General features: G+C 38.8%; 1 protein-coding gene across 1 annotated transcript in view; it reads right to left on the bottom strand.

The window, feature by feature from the left end:
* LOC150081290 (uncharacterized) overlaps positions 1 to 20,928 on the bottom strand; it is a 178,729-nt gene that overhangs the window by 79,518 nt on the left and 78,283 nt on the right. Inside the window, exon 2 of the mRNA XM_090379841.1 lies at positions 12,877 to 13,038. Within this exon, the coding sequence (XP_090235967.1) occupies positions 12,877 to 13,026 (150 nt within the window). The 5' untranslated portion in view covers positions 13,027 to 13,038. The remainder of the gene's footprint in view (positions 1 to 12,876; positions 13,039 to 20,928) is intronic.

Genomic DNA, 20,928 nt, shown 5'->3' with positions numbered 1-20,928 from the left:
CATAAAATTTAAATTATCTTCTTAGCAAGAAAGTAAGATTTCTGAGTGTTTCTACACGAATGCCATTTAATCTTTATTTCATCAACTTGTTTCAGCGTTTTATTTCGGAGCATGCCTGCTATTGGGAAAAAAAACCCAACGAGGTTTGGACCGTAACCAAAAATCGTGGTGTACGGCTCGTGATCTTTCAGATGTAAAAATTTTTTGAAAGTATATAGACCCTTCTAGTCATCCTTCCATTAAAGATAGCAATTATATTGAAATAATCCGGCACCCTCAAGAGTCACACTTACTGATAGTACCAATTCAAGCATCATACTGAAAGCCAATCTAAGAGGTCCACAAGAGGTCCACTACTCCAAAGAACTGAAGAGATAAAAATAAAAAGGATCATAAAACACATGGAACTCCCTACGTCCAAATTAGTCCAGTGCATCGGCAAATGTGATTTTCACAGGTGTGTGGAATTGCAGAAATGTTTTATGCAGTGACTGAGAGCAGGACTTTTCCAAACAAAATTGTTTAGTCTGAAAAAGAATTTTGAAAAAGGAAACATCCAAAACTGTATGCAGTACTTAAGATGTGGCCTAACTATTTCCTTATACAGTGGGATAATCACCTCCTTATCGATGCTAGCAAAATTCTTGTATTTGAGCTTCCTTGCACCTGTCTGAACTGCTCAGAGAACTTTCTGACTACACACAATTAACCTGACTAATCTGACTACACAATTACCCTCAGGTCCTTTTCATTTTCCATTATCCTGAGTTATTCTGGGATTACTGCTACCCCTAGGCAGTACCTTGCATTTGTCAATGTTAAACTTCAATTGCCATTTCTCAGCTCATATGCCTAATTTTTCTATATCTTGTTGCAGTAGCGTACCTTCTTTATTCTCATTAAGCATCCTGCTAACCTTTGTATCATCTGCAAACTTAGACATTGATGATCAGTATCATTAATAAATACAGAAAACAACAATGAGCTCTACAATGAACCCTGTGGAACTTCACTTCATAACATTTGTTCACGAAGACCAGTGTTCATTAATAACCATACTCTTGTCTTCTCCCACTCAACTGCCCTTTATCCGTATCAGTAACTTGCCCTTAATGCCACGCTACTCCAATTTATACAGCACTCTGGCGCAAACATATCGAAATACACTAACCCTATGACATTTTGTTCCTCCACGAAAAACAGCTATATACCTTTTATTTCAAAAGAGCAAACAAGCATCTTTCGGGACGTATCTTTCACCACTAAAGTTCAATCTTTCGATTTTTTTGAGAAAGAAGATTTTTTTTTTTTTTTTTATGTAAACCCCAAACACGAGAGGTATTAGAACCTATAGTACTTAGTACCGTGCTTGGGTTGGAGGTTGAGAAGACGAAAGAAGGAGGTTGAGAAGACGTATCTTTCACCACTAAAGTTCAATCTTTCGATTTTTTTGAGAAAGAAGATTTTTTTTTTTTTTTTTATGTAAACCCCAAACACGAGAGGTATTAGAACCTATAGTACTTAGTACCGTGCTTGGGTTGGAGGTTGAGAAGACGAAAGAAGATATTTGTTGACATTGGACTTGAACTTCTGTAGATTGTAATTTTCAGGAAATACGTATGAAGGAAGGTTGTTCCAGAGAACGGCAGTTGAATGAATAAATGAAGAAGATGAAAAAAAGTTGGTTCTGTGGGTTTGAAGTTGGACAGTAAATGGATGTAGGCTGGTGGCGGCACGTGTTCGGACTGTTTTGAAAGAGAGAGCGGGAATTATAGAAGCCAATTCAGAAGAACAGTGCCCATGGAAGTATCTGTAGAAGAGGCATGCAGCAGAAACAGTACGTCTATGAGAAAGCGAGTGGAGAGACTCTGTTAGAGAGGAGTCATTAATGAACCTAACTGTCCTCTTCTGAATGGAATCAAGAAGCCTGAGAGAGGTTTTGGGGGCACCACCCTAGATGTGGGAACAATATTCCATGGCAGGGCGGTTTTGCGATTTATACAGAGTGAGCAGCTGTTTGGAAGAAAAGTAACGCCGAGAGCGAAAGAGAAAACCAAGTTTTTTAGATCTATGCAGAGGAAGCAATATTTGTAATGTGCTTGTGCCAAGAGAGATTAGAAGTCAGGGTAATCCCCAAAAGAGATATATCATTTTGTCTAGAAATCGGAGTGCCACCAAAGATAAGCACAGGAGCAGAAGAATCCTTTTTGCGAGATTTTTTTTTTTTTTTTTTTTTTTTTTTTGGTAGTTGGTGCATCAGCTTCTGTGGCCATAATGCACCTCCCAAGGTTTTAGCAGTACTTTGATCCAAGCCCGAGGCGGGATTCGAACCCGCGACCTTTGGGTTGCCAGGTAGGCACTTTGCCCACCTGTCTAGCCCGGTTGGCTTGCGAGATATAAGACAAGACTGAGTTTTAGAAGGATTGAAATCAACTAAGTTGTCTTTGCCCCACTGGAGAATTACCTGGAGATCGGCATTTAAGGAAATGGTAGCAGATTTTCGAGAAGCTGAAGCTGATTGAGTAGGGCAGGGTTTCTCAAAATGGAAAGTGGAATGCAATGTGCTATCGTCGAAAAACTATGGATAGGATTTCCAGTAAATGTAAGAAGGTCATTAATATACAAGAGGAAAAGAGTTGGGGAAAAGAACTGAATCTTGGGGGAAACAAGCATTGGTGGAGAAGTTAGAGGACAGAGAGCCATCTACCATCACCCTCAGTGAGCGATCAGAGAGAAAAATGGATAACCAAATACAAAAATTAGTTGGAAAATCATAAGATGGAAGCTTGTTTAGAAGACCTTTATGCGAAACACGAACGAACGCCTTTGAGATGTTAATAGCAGCTGCTTGTGTTTCACCGAACTTTTCCATTGAATTAGTCCATAAATGGGTAACATAAGCCAGAATATCACCAGTGGATCGACACGGAATCCATACTGGCGATCGTTGATCAGACGGAAGGTTTCTGGATAGTTTAAGAGTTGGCGGTTAATTGATTTCTCCATTATTTTAGAAAGAGTAGAAGTGATTGCAATGGGACGATAATTGGATGGGAGGGATTTGTCACCTTTTTTAGGAACTGGCTGGATATGAGCAGATTTCCAAGCAGAAGAGAAAAACACCTTTGGAATAAGAAAGTGAAAGAAGGCGGCAAAGAACAGGAGTAAGTTCAGGAGCACAGGTTTTGAGAACAAGTGGAGAAATACTATCGGGACCTGGAGCTTTCTTAGCATCAAGATTCATCAAAATCCTTCTGACATCCTTTTGCCGGAAGACCACAGGAGGCATTGAATGGAGCGTATTGGGAATGGTGGGAGGTGTTTTACCAAGATCATTAATACATGAGCTGGAAGAAAAATGGGATGTTACCAGGTCAGCTTTATCCTTGGCTGAAGTGACAACAGAACCATCTGGTTTGGACAGAGGTGGGAGCAGAGTTGGGCAAAAGTTGCGGCCAATAACTTTGGCAAGAGACCAGAATGCTCGGCTACCATTAGGGCAAGAAGCAAGTTTTCTACTCTTAGCCTGTTAAAAATCTAGCTTGGACTGATTAATAACTGCTTTACAATTGTTGCGAGCTTTGGTGTAGGCAGAAAATGCAACTGAAGAATTAGAAACAAGCCAATTATGATTTGCAACGTTCTTCTCTTGAACAGCCTTAGCACATTTATTGTAAAACCAAGGTTTAAATAAAGGACGAGATTTTAAAGTGGAATGTGGGATAAAGGATTCCATTCCTGCAAGAATAATTTCACTGACACGATTCGAGCAAACGTTGACATCAGAAGTTTTGAAACAGTAATCCAACCAAGGAAAAGAAAAAAATAAATCTCGCAGGACATCCCATTTTGCATTCTTGTAATGCCAAACAATACGAGGTTGGGATTACCATGAGATAAAGGCTCCATTGGAGAAGAGACAATCACCAAGTTGTGATCTGAAGTGCCTAAAGGACAACTCACTTCGACGGTGTACTTAGAAGGGTTGTTTGTGAGAAAAAGATCAAGCGTGTTGGCTGTATGGTTAGCATTGTCCGCTAGTAGGTAAATGAACAATCTGTGCAAGGTCATTAGTAATTGCAAAAGCCTTAGCATCTCGACTAGCTGGGTCGGTGTGACTAGAAAACGGAAGCCAGCTGGGGTTGTGAACATTAAAGTCACAAAGGAAAATTACCTCACTGTTAGGAAAGTTGGACTGGAGCAAGTCAAGTTGCAAAGAGAGGAAGTCAAAGAGCTCCAAGTGATTAGTGGAATTGGGAGAACGGTAGAGACAACAGATGAATTTGACACAATGAGGTAGAGAGATTTTAAGCCAGAGAAGATCGAAAAGAGGAGATTCCAAATTACCAAGTCTCTGACAGGGAATATCGGAACGGACATATGCACAAATACCACCTTTGAGGCGAAAGGAATCATACAGCGAATAATCTGGGCAACAACAAGTGGTTTTACGCATAGGCACAAGATTACCAAACCGCAGGTTTTTCAACTCTCTCTGCACAGTCCGGTTTGAAATGGATCTTTCTTTGACTAAATTGAATTTTTCAGTCATTTGCTGCACACTGGACCTTCTGTTCCAACGCACAATTCTCTTTAAATTCTGCAGTCTCGTTCTTGGAGTACCTATTTTCTGTAGCATTTCTTCCTATTAGAGCTGCATTCTCCTTTCGTTTTTCACTCATTATATATTTTTGAGATAGTTGCCTTCGACACACCAGTGATTTCCTCTGTTTCTCAATTGTGGCTCCTGCTAAACGTGCCCAACAATAATTCCTTTCTGAAAATCGGAAAAATCACCTGTCTTCCTCATGACTGAAAGGACTAAGAAGTCCCAGGGAAGTGTATGGTATTTATATTATACCAAATAACTTGTGATCATACCATGTAACAACTGATACTGTATTTGCATACCGTACGTTTAATTATCTGTTGACGCCAATTGCAAAAGTTTTTTAATTTTTTGGCCAGTGAATGTATATTAGACTCTACCTCCAGGTTCCTTATTGAGGTAGAGTCTAGTACAGTCTAAAAACTGACGGAAACTGACTGCTACAGCAAGAAGTTATATAATATGAAGATCATCTTCATACGATGTTGATATGAAGATCTAGAAAATTCCTGAATCCAGAACTTCTAAATAGGGTGTTTTTCAGTCGGATCGTTGACATTGAAAAGATAATAGCTCATCAAGAATTAACTGGCAAAGCGTAGCTTGATATACGCACAAGGTTGATTCTTCTTGATGAAATTTCATAATTAATCAAGGATGACATAGACGGATTACAGTTGTTCTTTAAACTTCTTTTTTTCTGTCATGAAATTTTCTTTTAATGAACCTTGAAACTCATTAATCTTTGCTGAATACTTAAGACCTGTTATATCGGTAACACTAGATGTGAACAAAGCTACGGCTTCTGAAGTGCGAAAATAAATGGGACGGAAAATTGGTTTGTTTGTAGCAATCAATTGCGATTAATTTTAGAAGAGACAGCATTATATGAAAGGATATTCAACGAACAATTTGGAACAAACAGTTTTTATAATTAGAATGCATATTAGTCAGGAAAAATATTTGTAAATATGAGTTTTAACGCTTTTAGACATTCGTGTTAGAATAAGTATCTCTGAAGAAAAATGGTACGTCCAGGAAAAAATTGAATATTAGTCAAAAACACGAAATAAGCCCGTTCAAATCCTTTTACAGTTCATTTGGAACTGGAGAGTATTGGGAAGGGAAAATTTTTAAGCTTTTTGGGCATAGATACTGGGAAGATTCTTTTCAAAAAAGTTCCTGTTGCTAAATTGTTGAATTTGAGTTGCATATGGATTATAATATTACCACCGGACAGACTGGTGCTGTCAGATTTTAAGAAAATTATTATGTTATAACTGCTACTGCAATTTAATCTTTTTGAACAAAAGGTGAGGGATGTTTACAGTTTTGTAAACTTGTCGGCAATAATATCTGTACTAATGTGTGCTCACTAACCCATTTCACATTTTACGGGATGAAAAACCGGGATTACACATGAGGAAACCTACTCTATATGCCTGAGATGACTTTAAGAATTCCTCATTTTCGGCAGGATTCGAACTTAGCCTTCCACGGTACTTAACTAGTCAAGTGCGGGAGTGCAGTAGCACATGCGTTTGAATGGACCGTGGTTAGGGCTCACGTGTCTGCCAAATACGATTATTCATTGTCGAAATGACTAACTGTAGACTCCTATGATCTAAGGTCTTGGTGGAACATTTTCTAACATTGTTTAAATGCTCTAAATAAATATATATATTTTTTTCTTTTTAAAACAAACTTAGTTCGCAGTTCCCTTTGGAATTCACCATATTACTGATAATCTACCTGTGCTGCCACTTTATTAGGTACACCCCTGCTGTGCACACAAATGTTTTTTGTCCTACAGTTGCAAGTCACATGACCACAGTTGTGGATATAAATGCACCAGAACAACCTTTCTAGTATCAGTTAAGCGTACAAACCGTAGCAAATGAGGAAAAGGGGTGATCTAACGGACTTTGAACGTGGCATGGTAGTAGGTGCCAGACGTGCTGGGCAAACCATCTCTGAAACGACAGTTCTCCTGAACTTTTCACGCACCACAGTTTCAAGGGTGTGTCGAGAATGGTGCAACGAACAGAAAACATCCTCTCAATGGCACTCCTCTGGAAGAAAATCGCTTGTTAATGAGAGAGGTCAGAGGAGGATGGCTAGAATTGTGCAAGCAAACAGACGGGCCACAATGTCGCATGTCACGTCAGAATACAACCTTGGTGCGCAGAACAAAATATCGCAACCGACCACTAGTCGCATTTTGTCGCGAATGGGCTACAACAGCCGACGGCCACATCGCGCACCTTTGTTATCAATGAAAAATAAGAGAGCACGCCTCCTGTGGGCACAACAACACCTCACTGGACTGTCGAGGATTGGAAAACAGTTGCTTGATCTGACGAGTCGAGGTGCATTATGTTGATGGAAGACTCAGAATTTGGCGAAAACAACATGAATCCATGGACCCGTCATGTTTGACGACTACTGTGCGAGGTGGTGGGGGGCAGTATTATGGCGTGTGGAATGTTTTCTTGGCACACTTTGGGTCCATTGATACCCATCGATTCACCTCTGAATGCCACATCGTACTTAAAAATCGTTGCTGACCAAGTGCATCCGTTCATGTTGACAGTTTATCCTCAGTCAGATAGTTACTTCTAGCAGGATAATGAGCCGGTGCACAAAGCCCGAATCACTATGGAATGGTTCAGGAACATGACAATGACCTTTCTTTGCTGTAGTGGCCCCGCTCAGTCAGCGAATCTCAATCCTATTGAACATCTTTGGGATGACCTGGAAAGGGCTGTTCGCTGCAAGTCTAAACCTCCGTCGAATCTCAGGGAACTGCGTGACGCACTCATGTCTGCATGGTACTCCATTCCTGCACAACGTTTTCAGCATCTTGTTCAGTCCATGCCTAGACGAATTCAGGCTGTTTTGAAGGCTAAAGGAGGCTCAGCACGCTACTAAGTAGGTAGCATAGTGTATATTTAATAGGCATTCAGAATGTCTACCACAACGCTTCCTGGTTCCTAAAGCTCTGAAAGCCCTGGGAGTGATTTCTTCGTGATAATTCGAGGTTAAAAAGCTTTTTCCCGTTTAGATAGGGCTCGAACAGTACTTGAATAATTTAAAAGCTAAATGTGGATATTTATCAGAGTAAATGTGCACAGTTTGACAACTGATATCTAAGGAGAGATCGCAGTCAAGTGTATGACATTGAAGGGATTGAGTAAAATTAATGAAGAAGGTCTGTTCTCCCTCTTGGGGGAGACATGAACCAGGGGACACAAATCCCAGGAAATAATAGAAGAATGTCTCTTCAAGCTCACATGCTGTCAAACATGTAAACTTGGAGAGATTAGTATGTTGAAGGCCAGCGTGTTGTCAAACATTGGAATAAATTGTCTCTCAACTTGTTGGAGGCAGTGAGTCTCGCCAAGTTTCAGGCAGAACTGGATGATTACTTTGTGTTAACGGGAATAGTATGAAATACCATTTTATTTTAATATTAATAATTATTATTATTATTTCATTTCTTTATTTTTGAGCGATGCAGAAATAGTTTGCTTCATTGAATCATCCGGCCATAACTAATACTAAACTAAAAATAAATAAAATAAATAAATGGTAATGAAATTTATTTCTTTATTCAATCAAGAAAAGGAAAATATGCAAAATTTTTAGTATTACTTTTCCGTGCTCTTCCAAACATCTCTTACATTACACCTTCAAACACTTCCTTCTTACACTAGATATGAATGATTAAAATGTCAATGATCCTGCTCTGATTGCTGACAAACTGAATGGGTATTTTTCATCTACATTCACGAATGAAGAATTTTTTAGGGGAGCGGATGCCAGAAGTTTATTCAATTCTAATAGGGAGCTAAATGATTTTGTGAAAACTGAAAGTGGAAGAGATTGTTGAAGCTAAACATAAAAAAGGGAACTAGGGTGGATGGGATCTATCCAGTTATATTAAGATGTAAGCAAGCACTTACTAAAATTATGAGAGCATCTCTTGATTCAGAGGAGGATCCTATGGACTGGAGACGTGTAAATGTGGCCCCATTTCACAAAGGTGGATCAAAAGGTGGCATGGCTAATTGCAGACCTGTAACTTTACTTCTGTTCCAGGGAAAATAATGGAGCCTCTGATTAAAGGAGTAATGCAGGATCATCTAGACAGGAGTACAGTTACACTTCAGACAAAACACGATTTGTTAAGGGGAAATCTTTGTCTGATCAGTTTTATTGGATACTATGATGCAGTCACAAAGGTATTGAATGCAAAAAATAATATTGATATACTTGAATTTCAGGAAGGCTTTTGATACTCTTGCCTGGCCTGGTGGCCGTGAAGGGCAATATTGCAATGTATCGAATTGTATCATCTCTATATATTAAAAAAGTTTTCCTCCTAGTGATATTTATTCGAGCCAATGGGAGAAGAGGGCGAGGCAATTACGTCACTACAAATGCAATTAATTATTGACAATTTTGACAACTGCCTCCATAACGTTCACCACCTCGCGCACGTGCAACAATTGATGTTCCATTGTAACTTTTTTGTACATTAATGAATATTGTATATCTTTGTAAAATACTTTAGTACTTTATAAATATTTTAAATATTTGTATGTATTTCAGTTAAATATTTTAGTACGTTATAAATATTTTAAATATTTGTATAGTTTGTATATATTTCAATTAAATATTTTAATCCTTCTCTTTCGGATGCAATAATATTACTCAAGCATTATGGGAACCCAAAGCAAAAGGCCTTTCCCTAAGTGACCCATGTAAACGCAGGTAGATAATTTCATTGTGATATTTATTCCGCCTTGAGAATTCCGCACACTACAAATGCACAGGTAAATAATTATATAGGTCATTTCCTGATTAGATATCGATCAGTGCGTATCGACAGGTGTGTTTTTTACGTAGAAAAGCGTGCGGGGGGGGGGCGAATCCCCCTAGTTATCATTATTAAAAGATTTTAAAAGACTTTCATTAGTAAAAGATTTCTAAAAGATTGCTGCATAAATTGGAGCAGTGTGGCATTTAGGGCAATTTGCTGCTTTGGAAAAAGAAAAAGGGATGGTTGAGTGGGAGAAAAGAGATAGTCGTTATCAATGGACACTGCTCCTCATGGACTAATGTTATTATTGGAGCCCCCAGGGGTTGGTTTTTATTGTTTATTATTTGGTTTTTAGGAGCATTAGCAACTAAGGCCATATTGCTCCAGGATATGCGGTGGTCATTCCCTGACCTTTTCGCATCCTCCGTATTTGGTGGTGACGGGCTCGAACCTCGGTGTAATCAAGAAGAGTGTGCTACGCACTGCTGCTCTTTCCCACCTGGCTACGGAGGCGCCTAAACCCAGGGGTTGGTGCTGGGCCTATTGTTGTTTTTCGTGTTTATTAATGATGATATTGATGAAGGGATATCAGGCTTAATGTCTAAGTTTGCAGGTGATATGAATGTTGGCAGTGTGGTTAATGACAGTAATGAAGGTATGCTGCTGCAACAAGATCTAGACAAATTAGGCATATGGGCTGAGAAATGGCAATTGGAGTTTAACATTGACAAATGCAAGGTACTGCACGTGAATAACAGTAATCTCAGAGTAACGTTACAAAACCCCACAAGCTGTTACAGCTCGTGGAGTTTTATAACGTTTTGTGAATGATACATAGGAATTTTGATAGCATTGATAAGGAGGTGATTACCCTATTGTACAAGGCAATGGTTAGACCATTCTCGAGTACTGCATACAGATCTGGATTTTAGGAAGGATGTTGATCTGTTGAGATGGATGTGGAGAAGAACAACGAGATTGGTGAAGGTAACAAAGGGGATCCTCCTCACTAACCTCACTAAGGGTACCATGAAAGATTTCAGTTCTTAATTTCAGTCTAGAGACTAGATACCAGCGAGAAGATCTGACTGATGTATTTAATGCTTTGAGTGGATTGAGTAAGCTCAATGCTGATGGCTTCATTCCTCTTTCTCAGACTACATCCGTGTGGGTATAGATTCAGGTTGAGGAAGGATGGCTGCAGGATCGATGTGCGGAAATATGCCTTCAGCTAGCTGTTAGTTGATTGCTGGGACAAGATTCCACCATCTGTTGTTGTGGAAGTGGGTAGTCTGAATAAATCCAAGGAAGAACTAGACAGACTATTATAGGGAATGGACAGAGGATACAGAAGAAGACGAAGGCACATTTTTAAATTTTTTTATTGTTGGGGATGACGCATGTTTCCATTCCATGCTTTTCTTCTTGCTTTCGTGTTTGTAGTGATGCACCAATGTTTCTCCTACCGTAACAGTTCGTCATGGGAATGCCTTTTCATCGCGATATCGGCAAAACCTGCGTAAAAATCTTCGAATGCTTCCGCGTATGTTCATCCATGAGAAGCTTGGAGATATCTGAGGGTGTTGCTTATGACTGGGAAGACTCGCAGGTTATTTCTAACGTTAAGCGTTAACTTGACCAGCATTATTTATTCTTTTTGACATTGTCGGAGAGCCAGAGCCGCAATGTTCTACCGCTTACAAATTCTCTACTCATTTATATACCTTTTTTTGACTAATTCACTTTTTCTCTATTATGCTAACATTCTTCTGTGAATGTGGGAGGGTTTGACGACTTCTGACTACAGAAAGCTGACTCCAGAACTTTCGCTAACGATACAATTGCAAAGGCAAAGCGGAACCGTCTGGTTTATACATCTCGGCTGTATAAACCAGACTGAATGCAGGCAACTGGCGACCCATGTAGACTTGTCTAATAACGTAGTATGTATGATGACTCAGGGGAGGGTTAGTAGTTTTACAGTCAAATTGCCTTTACTTTTTGATTTACAGTCGTGTTTAGGTAAGGCTGATTGTTGTAAGGTTTTAGAATTTCATCATAGACATCCCGATGCCAGAAATAACACACTAGGTGGAAGGACGGTTTATTATACTATATCTGACATGAAGTCTTTGCGTATTCCTAGGACAAAGGTGAACTTAACAGGATACAAATAAAGCAAAATAAAATAGTACTGTACTGTATCATGCCGTAGCCGAGTGGTCAAGCGAGAGTGCATAAGCACACGTGCATTGAGTGACCGCGGTTCAAGTCCGAGACTGCTAAATACGGTGCTGTGTCTTGTGAATTCCTCTGACTGTGTGGTCGTCTCGAAGTATGAACAGGAAATTTATTTATTTTTATTTCAATAATAACTTGTCAGAAATTTTCGAAGTCCGATAATGACCTGTCCCACTTTTAAAAAAAATCACCAATCGCATGGTTTTTCCCCTCCTGGAAGCTCGCGTTTTGAATTCCAGCAAACGAGCAAAACAACCGTAGGCTGTACGTAATTTATAGACACAGTAAAGTTGACGCCTCGTGGCTTTACTTGCCTTTGCTCCAAATCAAAAACAGCAAACACCAACGACAAAAATATTTAGTATATAGCCTTTTAAATCTGATGTTAGCCGATTTGTGCCACCGCAAGCTATTCATAGATTATGGACCGCGGAAGAAACATATATTTGTTAGATTGATAAGAAAGAAATCAATTCAAAAATTGCTTTGTAGCAGCAACTCTGATCTTTGTCGAAATTTGAGTACTTAAAAATATTCTTAGGAACCATTGTACCAGATTTCATGCCGGTAGGTTAGCCTATTTCCCTTGGGCCTTCCCTTCCCTTAAAAAAGAGGACTGCTATACAAATACCATATCATGGTTCCGTCATATACTCATCACGTGAAACAACGCTCGGTGAAGTTTTAGCAGTCAGTTCTTGAGTAAAAGTTTGTAACTCTGAGGTAAAGTACGTCATTTGATAATCGAATGTGCCTGAAATGTCATGCAGTGCGTATATTATATCACTAGTGTATCATCTGACTTATTTTGAAATTTTCTGCGTAGAATTTTTGTCTCAATTTCAAATTTTAATAACACATCAAGAAATTGAACTACTGAAGGAGTTGGCATTAAATCCAGAAATGACAAGATTTGTGACTGTTCCCTCTACAATACCTTCCTGAATGCCCCTCCCCATGATCAAAGGGTGGAGGGTTCAATAATTGTGTTCTTTTGTTTAAGAGGACTGGACTGAGTCGTGTATAAGTAAAAAAATAATAATAAAATAAATAAATAAATCTCTTAAAATTATATCGCTTTTAAAATAGGCTTTGTTTCTAATTACATTTAGCCAATAGAAGTGTAATTAAGTTTTAAATTTGAAATAAAAAAAATTAACTGTCTGAAATAATAAATTGAGATTTTTAGAATATTACTTACCTTTGTTCTTAATGCCCCAAGGCCAATTAAGCCGCCTATAGGAAAAGATAACTTAAGCGGAACTACGATGAGGAAAAATCCTTGAGGCGAGTGAATAATTAGGATATCCGATATCAGCAACACTAGAATCAGTATTTTGGTATATTTCATTGCTTGAAGGCACTGAAAATAAAGAAAGAAAAGTGTTCAAAAAAAGTGCAATTTTTTCTGTATTAATGAATATTAAATTGGAGAACCAGTTAGTATGTAAAGATATTCTGACAATTAGAGCGGTTGATGTTTGTATTCTGTACGCGATTAGGTTTGTAAATAAAAGAAGACATAACACAAATCATCGGGTAATGATGGGTATTAAAAAGTTCATCTTTTGACCTAGAAGAAACTTTGATTGCTTGGCATTTTGACTGGGTGTAATACAACCTTTGTGGAGTACGAAACTGAAGCACCACGAGAATATACGACGGAAAATTCATATTTATATACAGTACAGCTATATAAAAAAGTTTTAAAAAAATATATTTGACTGTAATTCAGTCTCAGAAGAACTTTTTAGTCAGACCTCGAATCGACCAAGTGTACACTTAATTTTTGCTGATGCAACCCTTTCATATACTGAAATAACATACATCTATTGGACAGTCCGGCGTATAAGTCGACCTCCGTTTTTTGCCTTGAAATTTCGTGTTTTAATCGTATAATTGACCACCCTTTTTACCGTCATTTTTCGTATCTCGCGTAATGGCGTGTTACACTAAAATCTGCGTTAAAACCACTGTCTACTTTTTTTAATTAAACTATAAAGAAAGCGGTAAGCAGAACTCTCTTATATAGAAGGTCACGAAACCAAAACCTACATACAGGCAGTAACCAGAAGACAGCTCTTATTGATACTGTATATAGAAGCTTTGATTGTGTAACTCGAGCCATTTCTTGTTGAATGCTGACTGTTTGGTACATTCGATTATCAAAAATCCATAATCGAATATGGATTTCTGATTAACAAATGGAGAGATGTAATCGGAAATATAGCTGATGCTGGTTGGGGGACAGATCTCATTTGACAGTTCTATAATCTCTGATTAAATTTCGTGGATCCTAGCGAGTTACTAAACACCATGAACGCACTCCAACCAGATATTTTGCCACACACCTTTCGTCAATGTTCGCGTGACTTCCATCATTATGTTCCCCGGTGTTGTCTGTGGACTTTTTAATATTGTATCCCCACCAGAACTGATCTTCTCCTTCTGTCTCGATGATCAGCTGTTGCATAATCCGCAGGAGATAATAGGTGTTGAATGCCACCGTTACCCCTTGGTTTATCTTCTTCGACAAAGAGGTCATATTTATTGGCTTGAAAACGACGTGTATGTTTTAATACAGGTCTTCAATGTTATTAATAGGATGGCTAGGCGCGTTGTCAAAACAGACAAGGGCAAATAACAATAACAAATACTGTATTATTATTATTACTAATTTGCATTGCTTTATAAATCTTTCCTGTTGGGCTTTCCGTCCCGAATATGTCCGACATTTGTAATCAAATGTTTCCTTAACATTCAGGTTTTATCATTTTGATAAACCACCCTCCAGGTACATATTTATAAAACCGCACCCTCATTTGTCATAATCAATCTTTAAGTTGTAACCAATCAAAATTTCTTTCCGCTTAGCAGTGCTCACTGATCTCCATTGACGTTAGCAACTGTTTGATTCTTTATTACAATCCTTTTGTCTCTCCTTTCTTCGATGTTTTAATAAATCGATTTGAAAGGATCCGATTATCTCTAATGCGGCCCCGTTATTTGATCTGTAGAAACCTATTTGCCTACTCCAAAGAATGTTTTAATGATTAATGATCTTAGGGTTAATGGCTGTGACATTGCATAAATCAAAGTTTCATCAGTGGCTTAACTAGATAAGACCGCTTGGTTGATAATCCACGCACACAGCATCATAAAGCCGAATTACTTTTTTTTCTTCTTTTTTCTAACTTCGCATTTACCGGAATATGAATTTGACAACTTTATCGCCGCGTGAGCATGGCGTTCAGAAACTACAGTTATCACAAAAAAATTGCGATGCCATTCTCTGTATTTAAAATGTAAATAGTTTAATTAAAATTACAATTTTAATGTGTTAGTTTCAATTAAACTTTTAGTGTTTGAGAACAACGGGCCAGGTTTATCTTAGTCGTCCAATCAGGATAATTTCTTGTAGAAATTTCATTTTAAAATAGAATATAGATAGTTTAATCGACCAAGTTTTCTTCGAGACAACTTCTTGGAAGGAGCTTCAAAAGTTAACTGAAGTTAACTTTTGTAGACAGTTTACCAGTAATTTTCATAGGAAAGCGGATAGACTAATTAAAGTACATATACTTTACGTTTTATCCAACACTTTTGATCAAATATTATCTTGCTTAGTTTGGGATGCTATAGCATTCTACAATTTTCAAGTATTTAATTAAAGAATTCTGTAAATACTGTTCCTTTCAGGTTAAGCACACATGTGGCTCCATGTAACCCTGGAAACATGTACCCTGCCTTAACCTGTGAATGTAATAATCATCCCCAACCCCTAGCTTACTGCTGTCCAGGCGGTGGCTCTAGAGCAGAGCAATAATAATAAAATGGGGAAAAATTGTGATTATATCTGAGGCTGAAAACTCCCCTGAAAAATTATCACCCATAATTTTTTCGTGGAATGTTCACTCCATCTTAAGGTCGAAGAGATCAATAAATCAATTACCGTGGGGTATCGAAAGGGATAATGTAAATTATAAAGGCATTTAAAGAACACGTTACCGTAAACTAGGACAACTTTGTGACACGTAAAACTTTGTTCCATTCACTAATCTTGTTGCCTTTCTCTGTACTCGTTCCAACAGCTCTACATCTTCTTGAAATGAGGCCACCAGACCTGTATACAGTACTCAAGGTGCGGCCTGACCATTGCCTTATACAAGGGAATAATCACCTCTCTATCCCTGCTAGAAAAATTCCTATATATCATTGATAACACACCATGAGCTACTCTTGCAGCCCGTCTGCATTGCTCAGAGAACTTCATATCCGCCTGCACAATTACCCCCAGGTTCTTTTCATTCTCTTTTTTGATTTTTTTTTTATTTGATTTGATTTTTTATGGCGCTTTGGCAGCTAAGGCCATAATGCGCCAAGTCAATTTCATTCTCTACCACTGTCAATGTAGTACCACAGAGTTGATACGTTGCTCTGGGGTTGCTGTTTCCCATATGTAGTACTTTACATTTGTCAATGTTAAACTTCATTTGCCACCTCTCAGCCCATCTGCTCAACCTTTCCAGATCCTGTTGCAGCAGCATAGCGTCAGTAGTGTCCTTAACGACCCTGCCAACCTTTGTATCGTCTACAAACTTGGACATTAAGCTTGATATACCATCATCAATATCATTTATAAATACAGAAAACAACAATGGACCCAACACTGAACCCTGAGGGACTCCACTAATAACATTAGTCCACGGTGAGCAGTGTCCATTAATTACCACTCTCTGTCTTCTGTCACTCAACCATCCCTTTATCCATAGCAACAATTTGCCACCAGTGCCACACTGCTCCAATTTGTGGAGCAGTCTTCCATGTGCAACAGTATCAAAAGCCTTTATAAGATCCAAATATATAATATCAAAGTTATTCCCTGCATCCAATTCTTTTGTGACTACATCATAGTATCCAATCAAATTGATCAGGCAAGACCTTCCCTTAACAAAACCATGCTGTGTCTGAGCTATAACCGAATTCTTGTCAAGATGATCCTGCAGTGCTTCTTTAACCAGTGCTTCCATTAATTTTCCTGGAACAGAAGTTAAACTCACGGGTCTAAAATTACTTGTGTCAGCCTTTTATCCTCCTTTGTGAATTGGGGTTACATTTGCACTTCTCCAGTCTGTGGGTATCTCCCCTGAGTCCAAGGAAGCTCTCATAATTATGGCTATCGGATTGCTTACTTCCTTTGCTGCCTCCTTTAATATAACTGGATAGATCCCATCCACCCCGGGTGCCTTTCTTGTGTTTATCTTCAACAATTTCTGCTCCACTTTACTCTCAATTATTACAAGATCATCTAGCTCACTGCCAGTGTTTATTTCGATTATGGCATTCCCCTTGCTGAATAACTCCTCATGTGTGAATGTCGATGCAAAATATTCATTTAGTTTGTTAGCTACCTGAGCAGGATCATGAACAGTTGAACCATCGATAACAAGTGGACCAATCTGATTCATCCCCTTCGTTCTAGAGTTTACATAAGTAAAGAACTTGCTGTTTTTCTTTGCATCCCTTGCCAAAGATTTCTCGTAATCTGCCTTCGCCTGCCTAACCTCCTTTGTAACTTGGTTACAGATCAACTTATATCTATCATAGGCTTCTGTGTCACGTGTTAATTTATATGTATCCCATGCAATTTTATTCTCTGCCATATGTCTCATTAGTTCATCTGACAGACATTTAGGCCTGAACCTTGAACAATATTTCTTAGTTCATATGTAAAGCCTAGTAGCTTCCAAGATAAGTTCTTTGAATGCTTCCCATTTTGAGTTTGCTGTTGGTAACATCATCAGTTGGTCCCACTGTATAGAATTTATATACTGTCTCAGTCCATCGTAGTCGCCTTTACGAAAGCAAAAACTCTTTACCCCTGATGGTAGTTACCTCCTTGAGTAAATCCCACTTCAGCACACTGTGATCACTGCCACCTAGTGGTTCCTCTATCTGCAGATTCTTAATGCATGAAGAATCTCTACCGATAATAAATTCAAGAGTATTACTCCCTCTAGTTGCCTCCAGAACATGCTGATTTAGAAAACAATCATCCAATAAATCCACAAAAGCCTTGCTAGTGTGTGAGTGACCAACCCACAAATTCCATTGAATATTTGGGAAATTAAAATCTCCCATTATAAGTCTCTCTGATATACTGGCCCACTCTATTTCCCTGTACAGTTTCTTATTATACTCATCAGAGTCATTAGGCCTATAGCACACTCCTACTCTCAATTTTGATCTCCCAGTGCTTAAGTCACACCAAACTGACTCGACACAGCAGTGTCCAGCGATGTCGACTGGCTTCACTTCCTTGGATTTTATGTGTTTCTTAACTAATAGCATAACCCCTCTTCTCTTCCCTTCCCTTCCTGTCTATCCTTTATGTAGACGTTGTACTCCCCAAATTCCAGCTCTGCATTACTTTTATCTGTGTGACACCACGTCTCTGATATCCCAACAATATCCGCCTTTGATGCTTTGAGCAATACCTCAAATTCATCAGATTTATTTACCAAACTCCTAGCATTGGTGTACACACAAGTATACATGCACCTCTTCTTTTTCTTAGCTACCCTAACACAACCCATGTGTTTACTTGTACCGCAATGGCTCCCAGCAGTCTCTGAAATATCTTGCATCTTGTTTTCCATGCTTCTGCTCATTCCAATAGAAGGAGTGCAAGAATCACTTTCACCTCTGCCAGTGGCTACTGTTAATCTGTTAGTCCGTGTATCCCCCCCCAAGCTAGTAGTTTTCTGGCCCACCTAACACTGCCTTGATAGCATCAGCAAATATTCTTGCACCCTTTCTATTTAAGTGTATCCCATCCCTGTAGAAGCAATCTCTCCTGTTAACAAGTACAGACCAGGCTGGAAAATTCTACCCCTTGAGCCTTGCACAATCTTTCCAGGGCCGAATTGATCGACAAGGCTCTCATCATATACTCCCTCCTATCGTGTCTGAGCAGAATTGCAGATACTTTCAAATTCAACCCTAATTCTCGGCTTTTTTTCAACAGTGACCTGTACTTGTTAAGTAATTCCGTCTGTACTTGTTAAGTAACTCTTTGAAAAGTATACTTTTCAAAGAGCTGGCAGTCGCAGTTCTCACAGTTGCTTACGTCTGCTGTTCTTCCATACTATGTGGAAAAAACAACAAAAAAAATTCTAGTTCGATTTCTGTCGGGATATAAACTGTTGTGGGTTTTCTTCATAGTGATCGAGCTAATTTTTCTCAGTCGGAGAAGGTTTTTCATTCCGCCGTAAATATACAAACCGACCATAGAATAAAATCAGTATAACACTGCCATATCATCAGTATAGGGACACCTGCATATCAATAAATTACTCTTTATTTACAGAAAAACTGATAAGTTTACTGAAACCTTTAGCCGTAATGACAGCCTCTCTAGTCTCCGTGGAACACTGTCTACCAGCCTTTTTTCTTTCTTTCTCTCTCTTTTTTTTTTTTTTTTTTTTGTTGTAAATATCGTCCGATATTTTCCGCCAAAACGGCGACCAGTTCAGTTCTGTTTTTTGGGCAGTCTCCCCTCACACGCATTCGACGATCCAATTCATCTCAGAAGCATTGAGGTCAGTGCTCTGGGCAGCCAGCCCAACTTTTCTACGCTTATGCCCTCAAACTGGGCCCTTACAACGCAAGTAATATGACATGAAACGTTTTCCTGCTGATACAAGTATGGGCCTTCCAGACGTGCTGCCGCAATGTAGGTAACGCATTGTGGTATTATCCATGACATCTAGATAGATCTCAGCGTTCATGGTTTTGTCCAAAACAAACAGTGGTCTCAGGCCATCACTAACTGTAACTAACTTATGTATGACGAATATACTGTGTATGAACGGTATACTAGTCTTCTATGGAACAGAATATGTTTAACGCAGAACGGCCTGGCCGAGTGCAGTAATGACATGAACACGTGGTCAGTCTGCTTGGGAGTACCCTAACTTAAGGGGGAAAAAATGACGGAATCACGTTTCGTTTTGCACCATAAAGAAATAAGATAACAAAACTCTTTATTTTTTCATATAATTGTGTTTCCTTATTACTGGAAGCGCTTAGTACTTTGTTCAGTTGGACTCCATGCGTCAGAATTCTGCCTGTGGCTCTATGCTTCTTCGGGGGGGAAAAACAAGTCTGGTTACCTCTTATAATACAACTTGACGGGCCGCAGAAGACGTTGATCCAGAATATGCTGTTCTTTTGTTGCTCCTTATAACTTTAGGATGTTTCCTTCACTTTATTACCATTCATTTTAAGCTTTGGGAAACCCTGCCATATGCTTATGACAAAACTCACCTGTAAAATCTGTATGTCATAGTGATTTAAGAAGAGGAAGAAGCGTGTATAAACGATGCTCTTGTACTTGTTAGAAAAGAAAGGAGCTAAATTGCTAGTTAAGAATTGTTTCCCACTCCCCATAAAGATGTTTTTTCCGATTCTTTTATGAAAAACACATAAAGAAAGCTTCTAATTCAGTTATTCTATAAAAATTTTCAACACATCTTCTTAAGACGATGTTTAGGAAACCAGCCCATAAACGTTAGGAAAAGGGACGGCTACTGTGGAGGTTTTAGCAATTATAATGCCGAATGCATATACGAAATTTCCCGTCTCTAGAAGAACTGTAACTACAACGTATAGGGACGAAAACCTTGGTATAATGTGTATCAGACTATTTTTTTAAGGATGCAGTAGGTAGGATTTTTATCGAGTTTCTCCCGTAACTCATATTTTTATTCCGAAAACACTGGCAAAACCACCACAGAATACATGAAATTTACACAGTATATTGACACCTCCTGGCCTCAGTTGCATTGCCACAAATTCAAAACCAAAGCAAAAAATTCATTAAGCATGAGTTACGCATCTCTGCCAGCGACTAAGAGCAGGGATGCCCTGTGGGTAGCACGTGGGTGTAATCACCATCCTCTTCATATTCAGTGGAAAAGACCCGAATTTGAATCCGGTTAATAACGCGAGGAATTTTATGGGTCTTTTTCACATCGTGACTGAGTTAGTCGGTTTCAGGCCAGGGTAGCATGGTTTCTTCTCCCAGCAATTCGGGTTTTTCGTCCAGCAAACAGTAAATCGACCATAGAACCCACGCAATTCATAGATATAATATATGTGGCGCACTATGGCCTACATTTCTAATGCATCTAAAACCCTGCAACAACGAAACAAACATGGGGGAAAAAAGTATTACTTGAATATTATCCAT

This window comes from Mastigoproctus giganteus, chromosome 8, assembly GCF_048544385.1.
Source record: "Mastigoproctus giganteus isolate SK-2022 chromosome 8, ASM4854438v1, whole genome shotgun sequence".
NCBI lineage: Eukaryota > Metazoa > Arthropoda > Arachnida > Uropygi > Thelyphonidae > Mastigoproctus > Mastigoproctus giganteus.
The sequence above is the reverse complement of the archived record's forward strand: the minus strand, read 5'-3'. Positions and strand labels throughout refer to the sequence as shown.